Raw genomic sequence first — 21,053 nt, forward strand, 5'->3', positions numbered from 1 at the left:
CCTGGAGCAGCAAATATGTCAGAAAGGGAGAAGCATCCAATTTCAACGCCTCAAAATTAAAATTTGGAAAGTGATATTATGGAGAAAACATACCAACCCAGACCAAATGATGTTCTGAAATAACATTCATGAAACAAGCCGACAGGAAGGCTAATGTGGGTCTTTGAGTTCAGAATAATTCTCCTTTCTACACTGCTTGCCAGGATCCATTCATTATTCAGGAAATGCAGGTTAAAATTTCAGATTGATCTTTTATTCAGTACAGACTCTCAAAAATGTAGTAAATAATAAAAGAAAGGCTTTTCAGGGTTAAGGTTAACTCCTGTCCATGGATTTGGAAATAATTACCAAACATATTCCCAAATCCCCCTTAAGGTGACACAAAGAACTCTTGAAAGCTTTCTCCTTAAAAGTAAAAGTGCAGACAGAAGAATGGAGATAGGGAATACAACTTTACAAAAATATATATTGTACAATTTACCCGGAGAGGAAAGCAATATAGGAATGTGCAAAAGAGATAGCATTCTTGGCAAGGCAATAATATCTTTACAATAGGGAAAGACATACTTTAGTAAGGAAGAAACAGGTCCTGGATTTCACAAAATAAATAAATGTTGTGTTGCAAACAAGATCAAAATGTTTCCAGGCAGGATCATTTCTGGCTCTGGTCCTTTCACGGGGAAGTATTAAGAGAAGACAAATGAGGCCTCTCCCTGCACAGATCAGCAAATTCAAAGAGTGCAGGAAGCCAAACAGTATCGCACCATCCTGGCCCCAAAAGGGATTTTTAGCTCCAGTGATGAAATTGGTTCCATTTGGAACAGCCAAAACAAAGATTAGCTCTGCTACAAGGAAGGGCACTATGAGCAATGGGAGCTGGTTAGCATAAAGATGCCTATCAGGGGAGAAGGGGAGAAAGTCATTGAAAGTCATTAAAGATTGCAGGTGATATTTGGATAGGGTTTCTCACTCATTTACATACATTTCTTAAGATGCACATGACATGCAAAGGATGTGCAAACCAATACATGGAAGAACTATCACGTACTGCACTTCTGCTTTAACTTAAACTCAGAACAAGATTCCCCAAAGATCTATATTCTGGATTTTTTTAGTTCTGAGCTTGTGCCCACACCTGGTTATGTCACACTCCCCCAGGATATCTGACACATGCTCTTCCCATCTCAAAATGGCCAAGTGTTATCCAACTGAGACTACATCCTGAGTACAAAATCAGTGTTTCTAAATCAAAGGAGCAGTAGGCCTTGAAGATTCAGGAAACCAAGATTTGAAGAGGGAGAAGCCATGACAACGAGCTCCGTGAAGATTGGCTTGTAAGTGGACTGTGTGGCCTCCTTTACGCTGCAGCTGTTGGGCCAAAAGAGTGATGAAGGAAGGACAGCTGTGCCATATTTCAGGTCCAAATCAGTTGATTCAACCCTCTTGCTGCTGACCCCCCGGCAGCATTAGCGCTTGCAGGATATCAGAGAGGGAGATGATGCCCTTCACCACGTCGTTTTCATCTACCACAACCAGCCGATGAACCTGTTGGTTACAGAAGGTTTTGTGAGGGCCTATTTTACACAACTGAGAATTTGGTGGTCACCCCAGGATGATAGCCTGATACAATTGTCTAGACCAGTGAAGGCTAACCTTTTACATCACCACATGCTGACCTGCGTGCTGGAAATGACATGCAAAACCATCCCACCTGGAACATGCAATCTCACTGGCCTTAACATGTGCAGGAGTGCCAAACCCCAAAAAAGCAGCGTTCCGTCGCGGATGCGCATGCCGGCACTCAAACTTCCTGTTTCCGGCACATACACATGCCCAATAAATAGCTGGCCATCACACAAGCACATGCCAGAAACTCGGAAATTGAGGTACCAGTGTGCGCATGCATGACAGAATGCTGCTCATCTGAGTTTTGGCGCTCCCACATGCGCAAAGGGTGACTGGCTGGCGCACATGCGGGCACAGAAACATGGAAGAGGAGCCAACGAGGCCACACATCCCGCAAGGGATGGCTCTGTGTGCCACTTCTCTGTGATTTCCACCACAGGTCTAGACCCTAGAATTTAAAGGAAACCTGGCACCACAATAATGTCTGACCCCAAGTTTTTCCCAACCTTCTTTCTTGGGTGATTCAAAAGCTTCCCAAGTTTTTGTGTGGAAATGAAGAGTCCCCTTCTATGACTATGGTATTATGCCGTAGTCACATAACCAAATACAAACTTAGTGGACTACTTCACAGTTTTAATCTCGATTAGAGAGAGTAAAGCAACGCAGAGACTAACCTTCATAATAGCTGAAAGTACTGTATTTTATGAGCATCTCTGGCTCCATCTTGCTACAAGAACATCCCTTTCCTTTGTTGAATTTAGCCAAATGACAGAACTGGGCTTACCTCGGCCTCTACTAATCTGTTGATTATTGTCTCCAAAGTCTCATGTTTGTAACATTTGAGCACACCCTCAAAGTACTGTGAGCGATGCTTCAATGCCTTGGTCACTGTCACATCCAGATTATTGTAGGTTTTCTCTGCCGCCAGATTCTAGTGATAGAGAGATAAGACGATGAAAAGATCTGGTGGCACAGATGGCTTTCACTGACTCCCAATATGATTTCATCTCTCCACACACCAGCTTTGATGAGTTTGAATCGAACAAGTGTGCCCACTGTCTACAAACAGAAGCTGCTTAAACCCAGTAATGTTTTTATTACAAAGAATTAATACCATTTCTCACCTGTCACAGCAAATATTGCCATCATTATGAATAACATGCAATCGATTATCAGCCAATATTTGCAACTACCACAACTTAGAGGATTGGGTCATGTCCTAGTGAAATTTAAGAATTTACTCCAGGGGTAGAAACACAGAGGCACAGAACTATAAGCATTATACCAAATCTCAAATGTTCCAAGCTGTATGCTACAAATTAAATGGAGAGGACGCCAGTATTAAATCCTCTCTCATTTTCCTTCTGGTTCCAGCTGCAATCAAATTTCACCAGTTGGATGTATCGGATAGGATAGAAAGCCACTTATGGATAACCCTCATTTAGCTACCATAATTGGGAAATTGTGTGAAATTTCATATGGAAGAGTCACATGATTGCTACTGCATTTATGATTTTAATTCACCCTTTCTTTTCCCCACTCCCCAGATTGTTCATTCCGGCACTGCAATAATTAGCAAGAAGGAAATTAGTGCTTGTAATTGCATTCATTGGAGAGGGATTAAAAAAAGAGTAAGCAGGGATACAATGGGAATGCAGCAGCACCAACTGCTTCCTTTTGATGTGTTCATTGTGTGCCTCGTTATTCTCTTGTAATCCCTTCCTCTCTAATCTCTCTTCTCTGAGGGGAAGGAAGAAAAAAAATAGGTCAAGCATAGAAGAAATTGCCTAATTTCTTAATTGATTGCGTAATCAATCTCTCTGCTCTGCACGGGGGTGGGGGGTAATAGGGCTGAGCAAAGGACATATACTATGTATATGTACTGTAATAATAAACACATGAGTAAAGGACAGATGATGTGAAGGTCATAAAATTATGTCTTGGTCTCAAAATTAATTTTTTCAGCACGGTTATAACTTTGAACAGTTGCTGCACGAGGCATTCAGTAAGTGAGGTCTATTTATATAACTAAGGTTCTCTGATCTTTTGGACTCCAGGACATTAAACCAGGGCAGTTCCATAGGGCGATCGCTTCTATACCCAATATTTATGCCAGCTTCCGCTCAAAGACATGGATTTTTTTCAATATTAAATCTCCAACATTTTTTTAGGCCATCAAAAATATAAATGTGTATATAAATATCTGTCTGCTGCCGAGGGTAGAAAATGAATTAAATTTCTCAACTTAGCTTTCAAACTGGATTTAAGATAATTTAAGATTGTGTTCGATAAGCTAAGAAGGATTTTTTAAAAATAAGAGAAGCAGGTAAGCCAAAACAGCACATAATGTTGTAAGCAATTTTTGCCAGAAATACTCACAATAACATCAAACTTGGAGTAAATATCCACAACCCGGCCTGAAAAACAGAGAAAAACCGAAGTTCAGTATTTTGTATAGCTTTCCAGCTAAGATCAGGAAAAACGTACTATAGAGCCGAGTTGGCGCAGTGGTTAAGAGTACAGTACTGCAGGCTATTTCAGCTGACTGCTAGCTGCAGTTCTCAGCGACTCAAGGCTGACTCAGCCTTCCATCCTTCCGAGGTGGGTAAAAAGAGGACCCAGATTGTTGGGGGCAATAGGCTGACTCTGTAAACCGCTTAGAGAGGGCTGTAAAAAGCACTATGAAGCGGTATATAAGTCTAAGTGCTATTGCTATTGCTAAGTTGGAAGAAATTGAAAAAAAACTTCCTGCTACAATGCAGACATAAGTGAGCTCATCGCCTTGCCTCATGCACAGAACAAAACAGAAAATGGATATATTTGAAACTGAGTATTTAACTATAGGGGTTCCCCTTCCCCCCCGGGTCTGTGCACTGGCACCAGGCCATGGCATGCCAGAAACCGGGCTGCGCAAGCAAGCAAAACCCCATCTGCGGAATGCAAGCAGCACATGCGAAACCACATCCCCTCCGTTCTACGGAAAAACATTTCTCCACGGAATCATTCCCTGGTGCCCAAAAGGTTTGGGGCCACTGCTATACTAAATCAATGGGTTACAGAGTCTCATAAATCAACCAACCTATATTCAAAGGAAAAAGAATATGTGTTTACTACATAGGGGTAAGAATACCCTCCTAATTTCCTATCTAGGGCAGTCAACAAGAAAATGCATTACTAATATATCAGCCTTCTACAAAATTTAGTTGGGAATTTTACCAAGCACAAAATGATATAGCTATCCTTAGTAAGGCGGGTAACTTGAAAAGGCTGAGCAAGTACAAACGTACTTTTCAAGTAGATAGCTATTTGAAGTTACAACTGCCAAAACATCTTAGGGAGATATTTACATGAGCGAGATTCAAACAGCTTGACACAATGGTCAGATATGGCAGAATCCATTCGATACCCTACAATGAGCGTCTCTGCATTTGCAGAGCGGCAGAGGTAGACCTGGCTCACATCCTATTTCATTGTTGCTTGTATAAGAGGGTGAGAGACAGATACCTTGGTCTATATACCAAACAAATGATCCATTGGAATCCCCATATCAAAACAATTTACTTTATGTGCAGCCAGAACCTGAAAATAATATTTAACACAGCACAGTGCTTAAACAAAATGGCTCAGTTGAGATCTGAATACGTGGGACTGATTGGGGTGACACCGAAATATAATTTTATGTCATTTTATTCTATTTTACATATTTACGTATTAAATTATACTGTATCTTATCCTATGACTATTGCATTTACCCTACTCTTGTTTTAAATTGTTTGTATAGGATTTTATTGGTGATCTGTGTTTGAACCTTGTGCTTTGATATGGCCTATAAGCTAATCATAATCATAATAATAGGGAATTTTACCACCCGAAGCCCCGGATAATGGGAATCTGTGGGACACCGACCTACAGAATTGTATTATTTCAGAGAGTTCTTTATTAATTGCCATTTGCCTGTAGTACCCTTCACTAATAAAACTAAAAGCATTTGAACTCTGTTCACCTTAGATGCCTTCATCTATTCCACAATGCTGCTGCTCACCTGATTCATCTACCACAGGTAACGCAGAGACCCGATGCTGTACAAAGATGCCCAGCGCAACATAGACAGGCGTATTGGTCTGCACCTTTGCAATGTTGTCGTAAGTACCAATCTTCAACTCTTCTAGGGTTTTGGTCATGAATTCTGGCTTAGGGAACTCGGCAATCTGCGGGACCACAAGAGGGAGAATTCTAACAGCACGTTGAAGCTTTGAGGACATAAGTAAAATGGCATCTGACAGCTACACAAAAAGCAATGGTCCACAGAAAGGGGACTCTCAACAATGCGTAAGAGGAAAAGCCAAGCTGGCTTGCACCGAGTACTCACAAACAGCTTGAGGAATTTGAGGATGCGCTTATGTGTCAGGATGTAGAGTGTGTTGCCTGACTCAGGATCAATGACAGGTAGCCGGTGGATCTTGTTTTGAATCAAAGAAGTCACAGCATCAAACAGGCTTTACAAAGAGAAGAAGGAGGAGCATATCAAAACCAAAAACCACAGAAGACACCCAGATGTCTTCTTTACCCCCCCTTAACTTTACAAAGGATGCTTCTAAAGCTCTGATGGGGATGGGTAGCGGACATGAAAGAGGAACTAAGATATGCAGCTGGGATTCCTAGATCTGTCCTCAGGTCTGAGAGGAGATCAGATCTCATGCAGGTAGAGGTGGCTTCTGGGATCTGCTCTAATTTATATTCCACCATCCTCCAAGGCTCAAGAAAAAACTTCAACCCAGAGATAGAAATCCTCCTCCCTCTGATATCTGTCTATACCATCAGCAGCACAGAGATCTTCTGTTTTAAATTACTTATGAGATCCCTTCCCCTTGAAACAAAGAAGAGAACCATTAGAGAGAGGGCCTTTTCAGTGGTGCCACGACAGCAGCAGCTGCCTGGGAGAAGAAAAGGTGATTATGAAATTTTACACCTCAGAAACAAAAACAAAAAACCTTGTTCGGTGTTGGACACTAAGCAGAAAGGAGAAAAAGAGCGGGAAGAGTCATTTCCCCTTCTACATCAAGCAGCAAGAGGTCTTGGATAGGCCTTACTCTGCCCCGAGAGGTTTGCCAGTATATTGGATGTGTGTGTATCTACTAATTTTAACTTTTTTTTCTTAGAAATAAATGATTTCATCTTTCAAAAGATTTAATAGTAAAGAAGTTAAGCAAAAAACAAACAAATGTGAAGGTGTGAATGCAGATAGCTGTGGTTTCTGGTCCATGATAAGTAGAGATAGAAGTACGCTGCATGGCCATTGCATTCATTAAATACCACAGCAGCTCTTCACATTCTTAGAAGTGCATATGTGGAAGGAAGAGAGGGAGATGTGTGAGGAAGAAGTAGAGTAACTTATAGCTACTGTTAGCGAGCTATTAGTGCAAGCATTTATAGAACAGTAACTAAGTAGAACACTTAAAGTAAGTGTGCCATTCCACTGTATTTCCCCAATTTCCAAGGGTGGGCTTCAAAAATTTCAGCAACGGGTTCTCTGCCTGATTGCTGGGTGGGCGTAGCCTAGTCGGCCACCTACATCATAGCGGAGGGGCCATTTTCGCCTTCCCCAGGCTTCAGAGGCTTTCCTTGAGCCTCTGGGAGGGCGAAAACTGCTTCCCCCAGGCTCTGGAAGCCCTCAAGAAGCCAGAAGTGGGCCCATTTCCAGCCTTCCAGAACATCCGGGAGGCCCGTTTTCCCCCCCTCCCCGAGCCTCCACACGGGCCCCTGCACTTACCTCACATCTAAAGCAGGCCGCGTGGAGACTCCTGGGAGGGGGGGGAGGTTCTCCAAACCGGCCATAATGTTAGCTAATGGGTTCCCAAACCCAGGTGAACCCGTAGCAGCCACCCCTGAATCCTTCTAAGTAAGAATCTTTTTTAAAATATATTTTTATTATTTTTACATTTAAAACAATGCAGTACCGCGAAGTCAAAGTGACCATACATTCACATTATATACAGGTAGTCTTAACCATTGACTATTAGCCTATTTAATACATTGTCTATCCTTCTGTCCAATCACAATATATACAGTTTGTTCCAGTCTTGTCACCTTGCCTTATACCAATCATGAAATCTGTTCCAGACTGCAAAATATTCTCATTCCCCTTTATTTTTAAGTTCAAGAGTGAGCCTATCTGCTTCCTCACAGGCCAACACTTTTCTGACTATATCTAGCTCTGATGGTGTATTTTCTTTTTTCCAATATTTTGCATAAGTTATGCGCGCCACAGTTAGTACATGTATAATTAGATAAAGTGTATCTTTCTTAAACTCCTCCGGTATTATACCTAGGAGAAAAATTTCTGGTTTAAACAAGATTTGGTCTCCAACCGTTTGTTCTAACCATGATTGAATCATTTTCCAATATTCTTTTGCCTCATTGCACATCCACCACATATGATAAAAAGTGCCTGGTGTTTTTTTACACTTCCAACAATTTGGGGCCAGATTTTTAAACATTTTGGAGAGCCGTGCTGGGGGGAGATGCCATCTGTAGAACATCGTATAAAGATTTTCTTTATACGCTGTAGCCATTGTTAGTTTCTAATTAAGTATCCAAAGTCAATTCCACATTATAACCAAAATATTTTTAGGTCATGTGCTTCTTGTTGCCCTTATCTCTCTCACTTCTTTTGGTTCTTCCCCTTTTTTCTCTAAAACAACTTCTTTTTCCTTTCTTGTCTCCACTAGTTTCTTTTCTCTTCTTATCTATGCCCTGAGTCCTTGCATCCTTGCTCCCAACTGTTCTCCTTCATCTTCCTCATCCTCCTGCCCAACAAGATTATTGTAGAAATCTTCTGCTTGTTCCACCGTGTTTATTCTGAATCTTCTATCTCTACAAGTTACCAGTATGCCCTCCGGCATCAGCCATCTGAAATTAATTTAGTATTTATTCAGCACAGATTTAAAAATTGATAGGGCCTTCTTAGTTCTCTGATTCGCCTCGGTACCTGTTTTAGGAATGTTAATTGTCATTGTGTATTATCGGATCGTCTCTTGTTCTATTCAGCACCTCGTCGCGTATTGATTTTTTAACGAACTTTACATGGACTTCCCTTGGGAGATTTTTCTTTTTTGCATAGTTTGTCTGGATTCTATATGTCTCATCGATCTCACTTGCCATCTCATCCTTTCCTATTCCCAAAGCCTTTGCCATAAGGTCTGCCATCATGTCTGGTAAATCCTCGCCTGGTAAATCCTCGCCTTTTTCTTCCTTTACATTCTGAAACCGTAGAAATTGGGCTGCTTTCTTCGATTCTAACGTGAGGACCGTTAACTCAAGTTCTTTGTTTGCCTGGATCAGCCTAGAACTCAGCTCCTCCCTTTTTTTTCTTCATTCTCCAACCTTCCTTCTATTACATTTATTCTTTGTTTGTGTTTATTGATCTGTTCCTGGAACTTCTCAAATTCATCTTCATTCATTCATCTTCTGCATCCTCTCCTTTAGTTCTCCAGTATCATTTCTTATTTCTCTAATATCCTTTTTCAGTTCTTCGTGATTTTTAGCCATTGACTCTTGCATAGTCTGTAATATCATCTGAAGCTCCTTAGTTGAATTGGATCTTTCTCTCTGGAGCATATCCTCCGAAGATCTTTGGTTCGAAGGGCTGGCAGCTGCTAGAGATGGCTGGGATGCTGGCTTCCTCCCCGTGCCATTTTTCGTTAGATTTGTAGCACTTGTCATTTTTTGGAAGAATTGGATCCCTAATTTAGTTATTTTCCAGAACTCCCACTTTCTTCTCTCCCTCGTAATTTTCTGCAGTCTTCTTTCTTTCTTTCTTTCTTTCTTTCTTTCTTTCTTTCTTTCTTTCTTTCTTTTTTTCTTTCTTTCTTTCTTTCTTTCTTTCTCTCTCCCCCCCCTCCCTCCCTCCCTTTCTGCCTTCTTTCCTCTTCCTCTCCTCCCTTTCCCTCTCCTTTTCCCTCTTGTAAGATAGAATCTTAACTGGCAAAGGAACCCTCCAGATCTTTGAGATACAACATTCTAAACCTGATTTGCATATCTATTAACCACAGAGCTCTGAATGCACAATCCTCAGTACATGCATATAAGACAGCAACGAACACCACTCTTTTATAAAGAGGTGCAAGACTGAACTTCTGGTCTGATCTGCTTAGAGGAGTCAAAAGAGATAATACAGGTACTCCTTGACTTACGACCACAATTGAGACCAAAATTTCTGTTGTTTGTTTGTTAGGTGAGTTTTGCCTCATTTTACGACCTTTCTTGCCACAGTTGTTAAGTGAATCACTGCAATTGATAAGTTAGTAACACGGTTAAGTGAATCTAGCTTCCCCATTGATTTTTGCTTGTCAGAATGTCGCAAAATGTGATCACACGACTCTAGGACAGAGCAACGGTCAAAAGCATGAACCAGTTGCCAAGCATGATCTCACATGATCATGAGGATGCTACAAAAGTCGTAAGTGTGAAAAATGACCATAAGTCACTTTTTTCAGTGCCATTGTAGCTTTGAACTGTCACTAAAGGAGTCGTTGTAAGATGAGGACTACCTATACTCATAATAACTTGGCACAAGATGCCCAAAATTCAAGAGGCAGGACCAGATGAAGGACAGCTGAGGATGCCCCTTAGCCTTTCCTTTGCTTAATTGACAAAACATTAAGAGCTGAAAATGTAAATCGACAGGGACAGTATTAAGGGCATGATAACTAGGGGGAAAACTCTGTGGTGTCACCCTTCGCTCTGGGGCCTAAGCCTGTGCCTATTTTCCTTAATAGTTAATCCAGGGTTGAGAGGAGATAATCCATAGAGTGACTGAAAGATTGACTAAACTGGTAATGCCTCCAGAAAAAAAGAAGCACACCAGATGCGAAGATGGCAGGAAGCGTTTTAGTGGCACTTCAAAAATGCAGAAGCAGATTAGCGGACAATCCCATATGAGTGGAGTCTCCTACCTGGCATCGGGTGAAATGCAGACCAATGGCTTGAAGGAGTCCTGCAGATAGACTTCTGCAAGAGAAAGGAAAGATCATTCAGCTGTGTCCCTTTAAGAAAAGAAAATATACAAGTACACCCTGGATGATTTGCTGGTCCTCCTGTTGGTGACAGCCCAAAGGCTCAAATCTAGTGTACAATCAGATGCCTAGGAGGAAAAAAAGGGCTTCCAATATCTGGAAATACCCAGGACATTTTTCCAATGGTCTTCACCAAGAATAACCCATACCCTCTTTGCCCCATAATCATAACCCTTCTGCCATTACCTCGCCATGTTTCAATCTTGTGCTCTTCCAGCTCATAAATCTGCACCTGGATACAAAAGAAACAGTGTTAGGGCTAGGTGCAATGGATAACCTCCATCTATGCTGGCCAGTGTGTGCTCTAGCTTGCTGAGGATGGAATTGAATCCTCCAGATGTCATACGGTAGATGCCAACATGGCAGGATCAGAGACATGTTCCAACTGAGTAGGGCTTTGGCTCTAAAGAATGATGTGAAAGCAGCCCCTCTTCAACAATTATTGCAAGACAAGCCATAAGCTTCTCCTGGGTTTTCTCTCCAATCCAGGTTTCATTTCCCCGTTAGCATACTTGTCACGTAACTAAAGGCATTTTGGCCCCAATGATCTGCATCTTGGACTGTGGGAGGCTGAGAAAGAAGACGAGTGCTCATGGCTATTGTATCTCAGTATTCCATATACAGGTAGTCCTCAACGTACAACCACAATGGAGTCCAGAATGTATGTGGCTAAGTGAGAAATGTGTTAAGTGAGCTTTGTCCCGCTTTATGACTTTCCTTGCCACATTTGTGAAGTGAATCACTGCAGTTCTTAAATTAGTAACACGGTTGTTGAATGAATCTGGTTTCCCCATCGACTTTGCTTGAAAGAAGGTCGCAAAAGGCGAATCGCATGACCCCTGGACACTGCAACCGTCATAAATGTGAATCAGTAAGTATGAAAAATGGTCACAAGTCACTTTTTTAGTGAGGTTCTAAGATTGAACAGTCACTAAATTAACTGCTGTAAGATGAGGATTATCTGTAGTTGATCCCCATCCCTCCCACCCCCACCCCATTATTTACTCTCCTTGTTTCCTACCTTAGAAACCCTTGTATTGTCACGGCTGAATGAAGCCCTACTAATAAACTACCACTTCCAAAATAAAATTATCTCTCTACATTAGATAAGGTAAAGGTTCCCCTCGCACATATGTGCTAGAGTCATCCCCGACTCTAAGGGGCGGTGCTCATCTCCATTTCAAAGCCGAAGAGGCAGCGCTGTCCAAAGACGTCTCCGTAGTCATGTGGCCAGCATGACTAAATGCATGCATGCATACATATATATAATTTTTTCCCTATACAACTGAAAATTAGAAATAAACTTCTTGCAATACTTGGACGGGCAAAATTTCATAGTTGTGTTAAGAACCATGTTCAACCAAGAGCTCCTTTAATGAAGGCAGAAGTCCAAGGGGACTTACCAGGGCCGATTTATAGTAGCGATGAAGGATGTTAATGAAGTCTGTGATCGTCAGCATTCCTGTTGAGGGGATGAAAAGACATGTGAAGAGGTCACCCCATGCATTGGGACTCAGGTGTCAGGGTAAGAAGATGATAGGAAGATGAAGCAAGGAGGCCCTTACCCACAAAGCTTTGCTTTTTGCTGTCCCAGAGTGGAGCCGCCCGCACACCATTGGTCACCAAAGCAAAGAAGGCTTTCTTTACCTAGAATCCACACAAATATGGGCTGTGACATGTCCGAGAAAAAAGTTACAGTAACTTCCCAAATCTAGTGTCCTTCCAAAGTCTTGGGTTTCATTGCCCAAATCACTCAACCTAAAGCTAGGCAATTTTGAAGATTTATGGAAGTCATAATCTATCAGTCTAGAAGGCATGGAATGGGGAAATCTCAAATTAGAAGGAGGATCGGGAACAAGAATCTCACATTTCTCAAGAATTTCAGAGGGGTACTTTTGTCAATGTTTTTGTGTTCACTTTGAGAGTTATGAAAAGGTTAAACAACACATACAAAAGACTGCACTACTACTGCTGTGAAAAGCATCTTATTTTGCATTTGTTTGGCTACTATCTAAATCCCTCGCTAAAGGGATTAGAGAGGGGTCTGATGGTCAGGTCTGATCCTGAGATTATCCTGGCTCAGGATCAGACCCGCATTTTTAATCTATAAAATAGAGATTAAATGAATGAATCTATTATCTCATTTAGATACTAAGCATGTTTGTAGGTTTATTTAAATAACACCTAGTAGTTTTTAGTATCTAAATGAGGCATCATATTTACTGGAATCAAATTCATACTTAGCCATGGTTGAAGTCAAACATAACTAACTTATCCCTTAATTATAATATGATTGAATTCACACTTTGTGCTAGAATGTAATCTTATTTAGTGGGTTTTGACTTATGAACTTAACTGGTTGTGACTGATTTAATAAAATATGGCTTAATAAAACATAGTAATATAATTTTCAAACCAGGTCAGCAGTTCTAGTCAGCCTAAAATTAGATCCAAACCCTTATATATCAGTTTCAAAATTTGAAATTCCATTACTAAATTTGATGAGGTTTATCACCTTTTTAAAAGCCAAGCTTAGCCGTTTTTGACCCAAACCGCTGATAAATTATATCCACAACTTTGCACTCAAGATGCCAGAGGTTCTATGACCCTGGAGCCTGTACACAGCATACAAATCCTCACAAAATTTTCCAATTCACTTTTATAGAGAGTTTTCTACCTACTCACAAAGGCAGAGAATCCCCTTCTATCTGATGGTAGCCCCATTTTACTTTTCTTCAGTTAAAGGAAATGAAGGTTTACCCAGGAATCCCAACTTCACAGAAAGCTGCTACTGCTCTGCCCATCAAACCAGGTAGCTTACCCACCTGCAGAGATGTATCAAATACAACAAGCTTGGAGCTTGTTGGAATGAGGTCATAACAGCGATGTGACTTCATGAAGCATGTGTAGATGCCACTGCTGGAATCGTCATCTGTTTGAGGAAGACAAAGGGAGTTACAAGATATCCTTTAACAAAATAACATCAGAGCAGAAAAAAATCCATGCTCCTAAGAAGCTTAAATATATCAGAAAACCATATTCTACACATCCTATATGCTTTTTTAAAAATCCAATATATTATCAAGCATATCTAAGCACTTTGCACAACCCACTGCTGTTTGTTCAATTAAATTTAATATCTTTCAGAAAGAAGAAAAAAACAGAATTGAAGCTTCATTCCAAGTGTTGCAACTTTAGTTCTCCCCTCCTCTCACTTCCAGCAGAAATTTCCCCTTCAATTTCCAAGATTGCCTTCAAGGCCATAAGAAAGAAATTACCATATTTTGGAGTATAAGACGCACCTTTATCCCTCAAAAAAGAGGGTGAAAATCTGGGTGTCTCTTATACACCGAATACAGCATTTTTGGCCTCCCAAAACCCCACCCTCTTTGCAAAAATGGCCATGCATAGCCTTTAGGAGGTTCCCAGAGTGCTCCTGGGGGCTGGGGAGGACAAAAATGAATGGAAAATCAGACAGGGGGAACAGAGAGTCATCCCCTGTAACTGCTCCAATGTGACGCCACCTCCGGAAGTCCCAAAAACTTTTGTTTTAATTTGCCTCTTCAAAATCTTGGTGCGTCTTATACTGCAAAAAATACGGTAGTTTATGAAGGTAGAAGTTGAGAGACTTCAGATGCCCAGGCCATCTTGTTTACTTCTGGAAATTGATGGACAAGCTTAAGACAAAACTTTACAAAAGATAAGAGTCTGTTACAACAGAAAGTGGATCTCCAAGCTCAGAATCCACCAATTTACTTGACAAATTTCTACAAGAAAGTAACCCTAACACTTCTTGTTTTAAATTTTTGTTTAAATGACTGCCTTTATTTATTTCTGTAATCTTGTTGTTGTGTTAAGGGGGGTGGATAGAATAAATGTTTGCAATAAATTCCACCCAGGAATCCAAAGTAAGCAAAATCTGCCATAAATCAGTCTTTGTGCTTGACTCACCTTCAGATACAGACAGTTTTTTCTCCAACCCACTCTCGGGTACTGCACCCTAAAAAAAAATAAAGAAAGATAGAAATCAAGAAGATGCAATGTCTTGGGATACAATTCCTGCAACATTGAATGCCGATTGTCCCTTGAAGTGTAATATATAGCGATTAGAAACACCAACAAGTTAAAAAACCTTATTAGCAAACATTTCTTGATTCATTAATTGATTAAATCTGAATTATTTGCATATGAAGAGGTTTGGGAATAACCTAATTTGTTTTGATAGAGATTTTAGTATATTAAAAGATAATTGCTTCCTAACACAGAGGGGAAACTGCCTTGTCAAAACTGAATTGCATCACCTATTTCCTTAAGTATTTTTTATAAATCCTGTTTTGTTGAGAAAAGAGCACCTTTCATCTTTTAAAAAATAAACTATTACCTTGGTTAGCTAGTACAATCTAATTTACATCCAATCTACGCAATGTAATTCTCATTCAAAATATCTAAAACAGGGGTCACCAACCTTTCAGACCTTATAATTTTAAATCCCACGGACCACTAAAATGATCTGCCTAATGACCAGCTGGGTGGGTGTGACTAGGTGGTCATGTGACAGGGTGGGCGTGGCCAACGCGATATCACTCACATCGAGGGTTGACTCGCCAGCCTCTACTTGCAAATAATTTTTCTGCAGACCATCAAAATTTTCTCGCGGTCCACCAGTTGGTGACCGCTAATCTAGAATGTCATTCCTTCTCATACTAACCCATCTGGAGACATGCCAACAGAAAAATAAACTGAGCAGATGAAGAAGAAAAAGAGGTGCCATGTAGCTGGACATACTCATAAAGCTATAAATCTTATCTCACCACTATTATTCAGCCATCTATTCCACAGGAATACTATGATAAAATACAAAACAATGTTTACTTTCTTGTAAACACTGATGAGTCTCATACTAGAAGTTCATTCCAACATTGGGGAGCTAGAACTATGTTCTCTTATTTCCTGTCTCCCAGAGAAAATATTACTCTCTTCCCACAAATTAATGGCATCTGTGCCATTTCCGGAGAATGACAAGGTCCAGCTGTGAATATTCCCAAACGATAAAGCTGCCAGCATAGCAAACTCTTGATTTATTTTAATGCATCTCAGTTCAGTAGATTTTAGCTATGACAGAGTAAATCTGTGTTGTGAAAAATTCAGAAGTACAAGGCACACTACTGAGAAGAACCATATTTATTGCAACAATTGTTGGGTGTCTGCTTTACAAGAAAGAGGGATTCCCCAAACAATGGGAATACAAATATGTTTATAGATGTTGAGGTCTAAAAGGCAGGAGATTCTAGGGATCTGATTTGCTGGCTACTTTGGGTAAGCTAGGCAAGTCCTCCTTATGGCCTTAGGTTATTTCTATTGTTAGGCAAAAATAACCTCTTCGGAAGGACAGCAGAGCTGGGGAAATCCATTGTAAAGGAGATAAATGGGTATCAGCACACGGAGGAGGAATTTTGGGGTTCTCAACTTATTACTACAGTATGTTGCAATTCCTTTATTGTGAGCTTTTATTTTTTTGACTCAAATGGGATTGCAGAGGGCTTTGTCTGGGGGCAGAGAGAATATACTGTATATATAAATAATTGAATCATTGTTATACTCCTTGATGCTTGAAGGATTTAAAGTCAGCGATTACCACCAAATCATAAAGCTGGTGAAGAGTTAGCACCAGAGGATAATATCTTGTAGCGATTAGAAGATAAAAGCAATTCTTGATGACAGAGAATGAGACAGACCAAGAGCTTATAGCTTGTGAGAAGGGAAATTAGAAGAATGAGGATGTGGAAGTAGAAATGACAACTCTTAACAGGTTATGAGATAGAATTATCTCATCCTGAAATCCATCTTTATCGCCATTATTTCCTTGTTTTTTTCCTCGTCACTCAATATTAGGAAATAATATCAAGTGACACATTTGCAAGGCTCACTTAAAAATTAGAAAATCCTTTTCTTCAAACTGATACTGATACTTCTTCAAGCATCACTGAAACTCAATGCAGCAAAACCTTACCGACAACTATCAGTAAGGTTTTCAAATGTACATGGGTGTTTAGGGCTCAACAGCTTCTTCTTCTTGTTAGTTGCAAACTCCTGTCCAACCCATCGCAACCCCATGGACTACGTTCCTCCAGGCCTTCCTGTCCTCTACCACCTCTGGAGTCCATTCAAGCTCACGCTGACTGCTTCCATGACTCCATCCAGCCACCTCATTCTCTGTCATCCCATTCTTATTTTCCATTCCATCTTTCCCAGCATTAGGCTCTTCTCCAGTGAGTCCTTCCTTCTCATTAGGTGGCCAAAGTATTTGTTACGCAATGTTTTTATTTGTTATGGGATAGCTTTAACAAATATCCCTTTCTATAACAGATATGCCTTCCCCCCATCAGTCCATTAAAATGTGGCTTCAGTGTACTGGACAGGATGATTATGTAGAGCAGAAGGAGAAAAGGTTAATCTAAGTAGTCAAATCAAAAGCATTGTGGAATCCAAACACAACTCAAATTGTTGTAGGCTAGGGTAGGCACGGGCCATACTTTTTTGCATTGCAGAGCTGTAAAATCAGTTTTTACCTACAGTATCCCATGTAAAAAAAACCAAGAAAGTTTTCCAGGTAATAAGATAAATTATCATATATTTTGTAAATAGATATCTATAAACTGATCTCATTTTAGGACTCAAAACTGAAAACCTGAGGATATTGGAGCTCTACATCCCTATGTGTGCTAAACGCAGATGTAAGTTCCAAAATGAATTACTGTGTAAGGTAAAAGTAAAGGCTCCCCTCGCACATATGTGCTAGCTAGTCGTTCCTGACTCTAGGGTGCGGTGCTCATCTCCGTTTCAAAGCTGAAGAGCCAGTGTTGTCCGAAGATGTTCTCCGTGGTCATGTGGCCGGCATGACTAAACACCAAAGACATATGGAACGCTGTTTCCTTCCCATCCCAATACATCCCAACTTGCATTTTTTAATATGCTTTCAGACTGCTAGGTTGGTAGAAGCTGGGATAAGTAACGGGAGCTCATCCCGTTACGAAGCGCTAGGGATTCGAACCGCTGAATTTTCTGATCGACAAGCTCAGCGTCTTAGCCACTAAGCCACTGCATCCCTTTGAATTACTGTGTATCTTTTTTCTTTTAATTTTATGATTGTAGATCTGAAAAAAGTGGAGGCTGCAACTGTGGGGAAAAACTAGGGAGGGGAAAAAATAAGCAAGTACCTTTTAATTCTAACACAATTAATTTCAGCTTCCTTCAACCTGGGACCCACCAGATATGTTAGAATTACATTTCCAACATATCTATATAGTGGGGAATGCTGGATTAGCCTCAAACCAGCATGCAAGCTCACTTCTTTTCCCAATTACAATATTTTAATTGCATCTCAGCTAGTCTTCTAGAAACTGCTACCCGTTAGACATGACTGACTTAAAGTCATAAACTGAATACTGATAGTACCACACTATGATGTGGTTTATTACTTTTGGTTTAACATGGGGACAATCAAACTGCACATCATGATCTCCTGGGATGCCCACTAACCTAGAGGATGGCATTGTCTGTTATCACTTCAACTTCTCCCACTATTTGTGCTGGATTGGCATTGCCTATTGATATAATTAAGTTGTCATATACACACATACAAAGGCTGGCTTTTGTATTTCTTTTAATTTCAACAAGAGATTCCTTAAGTTTTCCTTGCTCCTAATCATCATGGTACCATCAAGATATCTAATGTTAATATTTCTTCAAGCAATTTTAACATCAATGTCTATTTTTTCTCATGATATACTCTACGTATAAAATAAATAAATAAGCTAACAGTATAAAACTTAATCTCACTGCTTTCTCAATTTTGAAACATTTGGTTGCTCCTTATTCCATTCCAATTGCTGCTACATGGTCATCACACAAATTATGAGTTGATGAAATGGCCTTTCATGTTTTTAAGAGTTATCACAATGTATTGTGGTCTATGCAGTCAAAAGCCTTTGCGCAATCAATGAAGCAGAAATAGACATCCTTTTGAAACTTCCTTGCCCTTTCTATTGTCAGTTGAGTATTAGCAATAGGATCTTCTTCTGCCTCTTCTGAAACCAACGAATAGTCTGGTAATTTTCATCCCATGTATTGTTGAAATTTGGATTGCAAAATCTTGAGGATTATTTTTAGGAACAAGCAAAAGAAGTGCAAATGTTCAATAGTTTGAGCATTTTTTAACACAACCCTTTTTTGAGATTAAAGTAATGTCCTTATTATAGATTAGTATAAAAGCAATCTTTTTCAGTCCTTTGCATTTTCTATGCAGGCTTACAAAACCACACATAGCATCTTGTAACATTTTAAACAATTCTTCTGGTACTTCATTAACAGGCTGGTAGTTTGCACATGCAGTGTTGTTCTTAAAAAAATTTCCTAGGACTCTAAAATGTCTGGCTGTAGTTCTATGACCACATTATGATCTTTCCATACAATTCTTTTATATAATGGCACCATCTCTTCCAGTATCAATCTCTCCCATTAATATTTGCAATGCCATATTAGTGTTAGTCAGTCTACTATAAACAGCACACATTCATAAACATTAATTATGGAACACAAAAAGGGTCAGTCTCAAAAATAAAAGCAAGATTTTTGCAATCTGAAGTTTATCCTTTCTATTAAAAATAAGGATTTAAATTTGTTTGGTTTTTTTTTTTAATTTACAATAAATAGTTTCATTTTATAAGACTGAGTTCTAGCGTGCTTTGCTTGATGCTTAAATTAAAATTTAATTAAAGTGGGTAAAATACTTTTGTAAGAGATTGCAATGTATCTTTACAGATAAAAGCATGGCCTCCTAATGTGATCAAGATTTGCTCTTTTTTTAAGGTAGGATACATTCTTTATGCCATTAGCATGGCAAGACAATGTCAAATAACAAAACAACTTGATCACCTGCCTCAGAATGAACAGAGAAAAACATACAAGTTTAGCTTAAGTTATAAATTTGTCCCATCTGTGACAGTTTTAAGGGGATGGGATAACTTTGACTTCAGTACTATATTTTCTAATAATTATGTATAATATGCAAAAGAGTTTTTTATCACTTAAGGTCATGGCTATATAATCAAAAATATATGTGCAGATAGATGATAGATAGATAGATAGATAGATAGATAGATAGATAGATAGATAGATAGATAGATAGATAGATAGATAGATAGATAGATGATAGATAGATAGATGATATCTTTTATGCAATATGTTTTTTGGAGATCACATAGAGATACAGCTTTTTTATATAGGTCATGTTGTAGCTTGTTCAAAATAGATTTGCCCAAAGAAATTCAAAAATCAAACCATTGCAAAACTCCAGCTGAGAACTGACAACCAAGGCAAGGCAAAATCTTTTTATGGCAGTAATCACTTTTCCAAAATAAGGAGTCTGTCATTCAAATAATTTATTAGACTGACATCCTACCTTTCATCAAGGAGCTCCACACGAAATCCCCCCAAAATACAAGGTTTGACTGTGAGACATTAATTACAGTAAAACTCAAATAATTCAAGTGAGCTGCCAGGATTAGAATCAAACCTAAATCTTAGCCCACCATCTTAAGTAACATAAATATTACATCTTACTTACAAACATACATATAAACATATATCCTACTCCACTTCAGAAGGCTCTGTAAAAAACCGGGTCACCATTCAAATGCAATCAACGCTTACAGAAAAATCTGGGCTAATCTGCTAGCTCTATCCAACGCTACAGTGTACAAAAGCAAAATATTTACTATTATAGATGCTAAATTTATAATACCTATCTGGACCCAACCCCCAATAACCCTTATAAAACGCATACTATAGTGGGGTACCGCCTGTTCTCATTAAGAAAGAAGAGACTCACAAAAGAAACACTATCCGGTACACGGAGCAACTGAAACTCTTCCCCCAGGCTCCACCACCCTCTTTCACTTACCGCCTCCATTACAGTGTTGCTGCCTCCCCGCGCCGAACTCAGAGAAAGGGAGGTAGCTTTCCACCCACAACCCCCAGTTGCCGCTCCCAGCATGCAGCTGGACTTCCGTCTTGAAGCCCAACTGCCCTCAGTTCCGCCAATAAAGGCGATCACGTGAGCGGAACTTGGACCCAAGGCAAAAGAAGGAATGTGTTGAGTCGTGGGAAGATGGTATTTTTGCTGCCTGTGTAACGTCACGTAGTCGAGGGGGGGCTGACAAGTGCTCATTAGACTTGCATTAAAACAACGGCTACAAGCGCGTCAACACAATTTCTTTTCCAACTGATTTGAAAAGAAATTGAATTTATATAGTTGGTGGTTTTTTTTCTGTTTAATACAGCTTACCAACTATG

At 39.8% G+C, this 21,053-nt stretch overlaps 1 protein-coding gene across 1 annotated transcript; it reads right to left on the reverse strand.

The window, feature by feature from the left end:
• Positions 1–231: 231 nt before the first annotated feature.
• On the reverse strand, positions 232–20,793 carry PRKAG1 (protein kinase AMP-activated non-catalytic subunit gamma 1). The gene is made up of 12 exons (XM_081937081.1): positions 20,662–20,793; positions 14,652–14,700; positions 13,526–13,632; positions 12,266–12,347; positions 12,104–12,162; positions 10,887–10,932; positions 10,581–10,635; positions 5,996–6,122; positions 5,669–5,834; positions 4,006–4,043; positions 2,411–2,557; positions 232–1,545 (listed from the first exon to the last, which is right to left on the reverse strand). Exons 1-12 carry the CDS (start codon positions 20,752–20,754, stop codon positions 1,435–1,437), a joined length of 1,080 nt encoding a protein of 359 aa, XP_081793207.1. The 5' UTR covers positions 20,755–20,793; the 3' UTR covers positions 232–1,434.
• Between the last annotated feature and the right edge of the window lie 260 nt (positions 20,794–21,053).

Source organism: Natrix helvetica, assembly GCF_964273705.1.
Source record: "Natrix helvetica genome assembly, chromosome: 1".
NCBI classification, from domain to species: Eukaryota; Metazoa; Chordata; class Lepidosauria; order Squamata; family Natricidae; genus Natrix; species Natrix helvetica.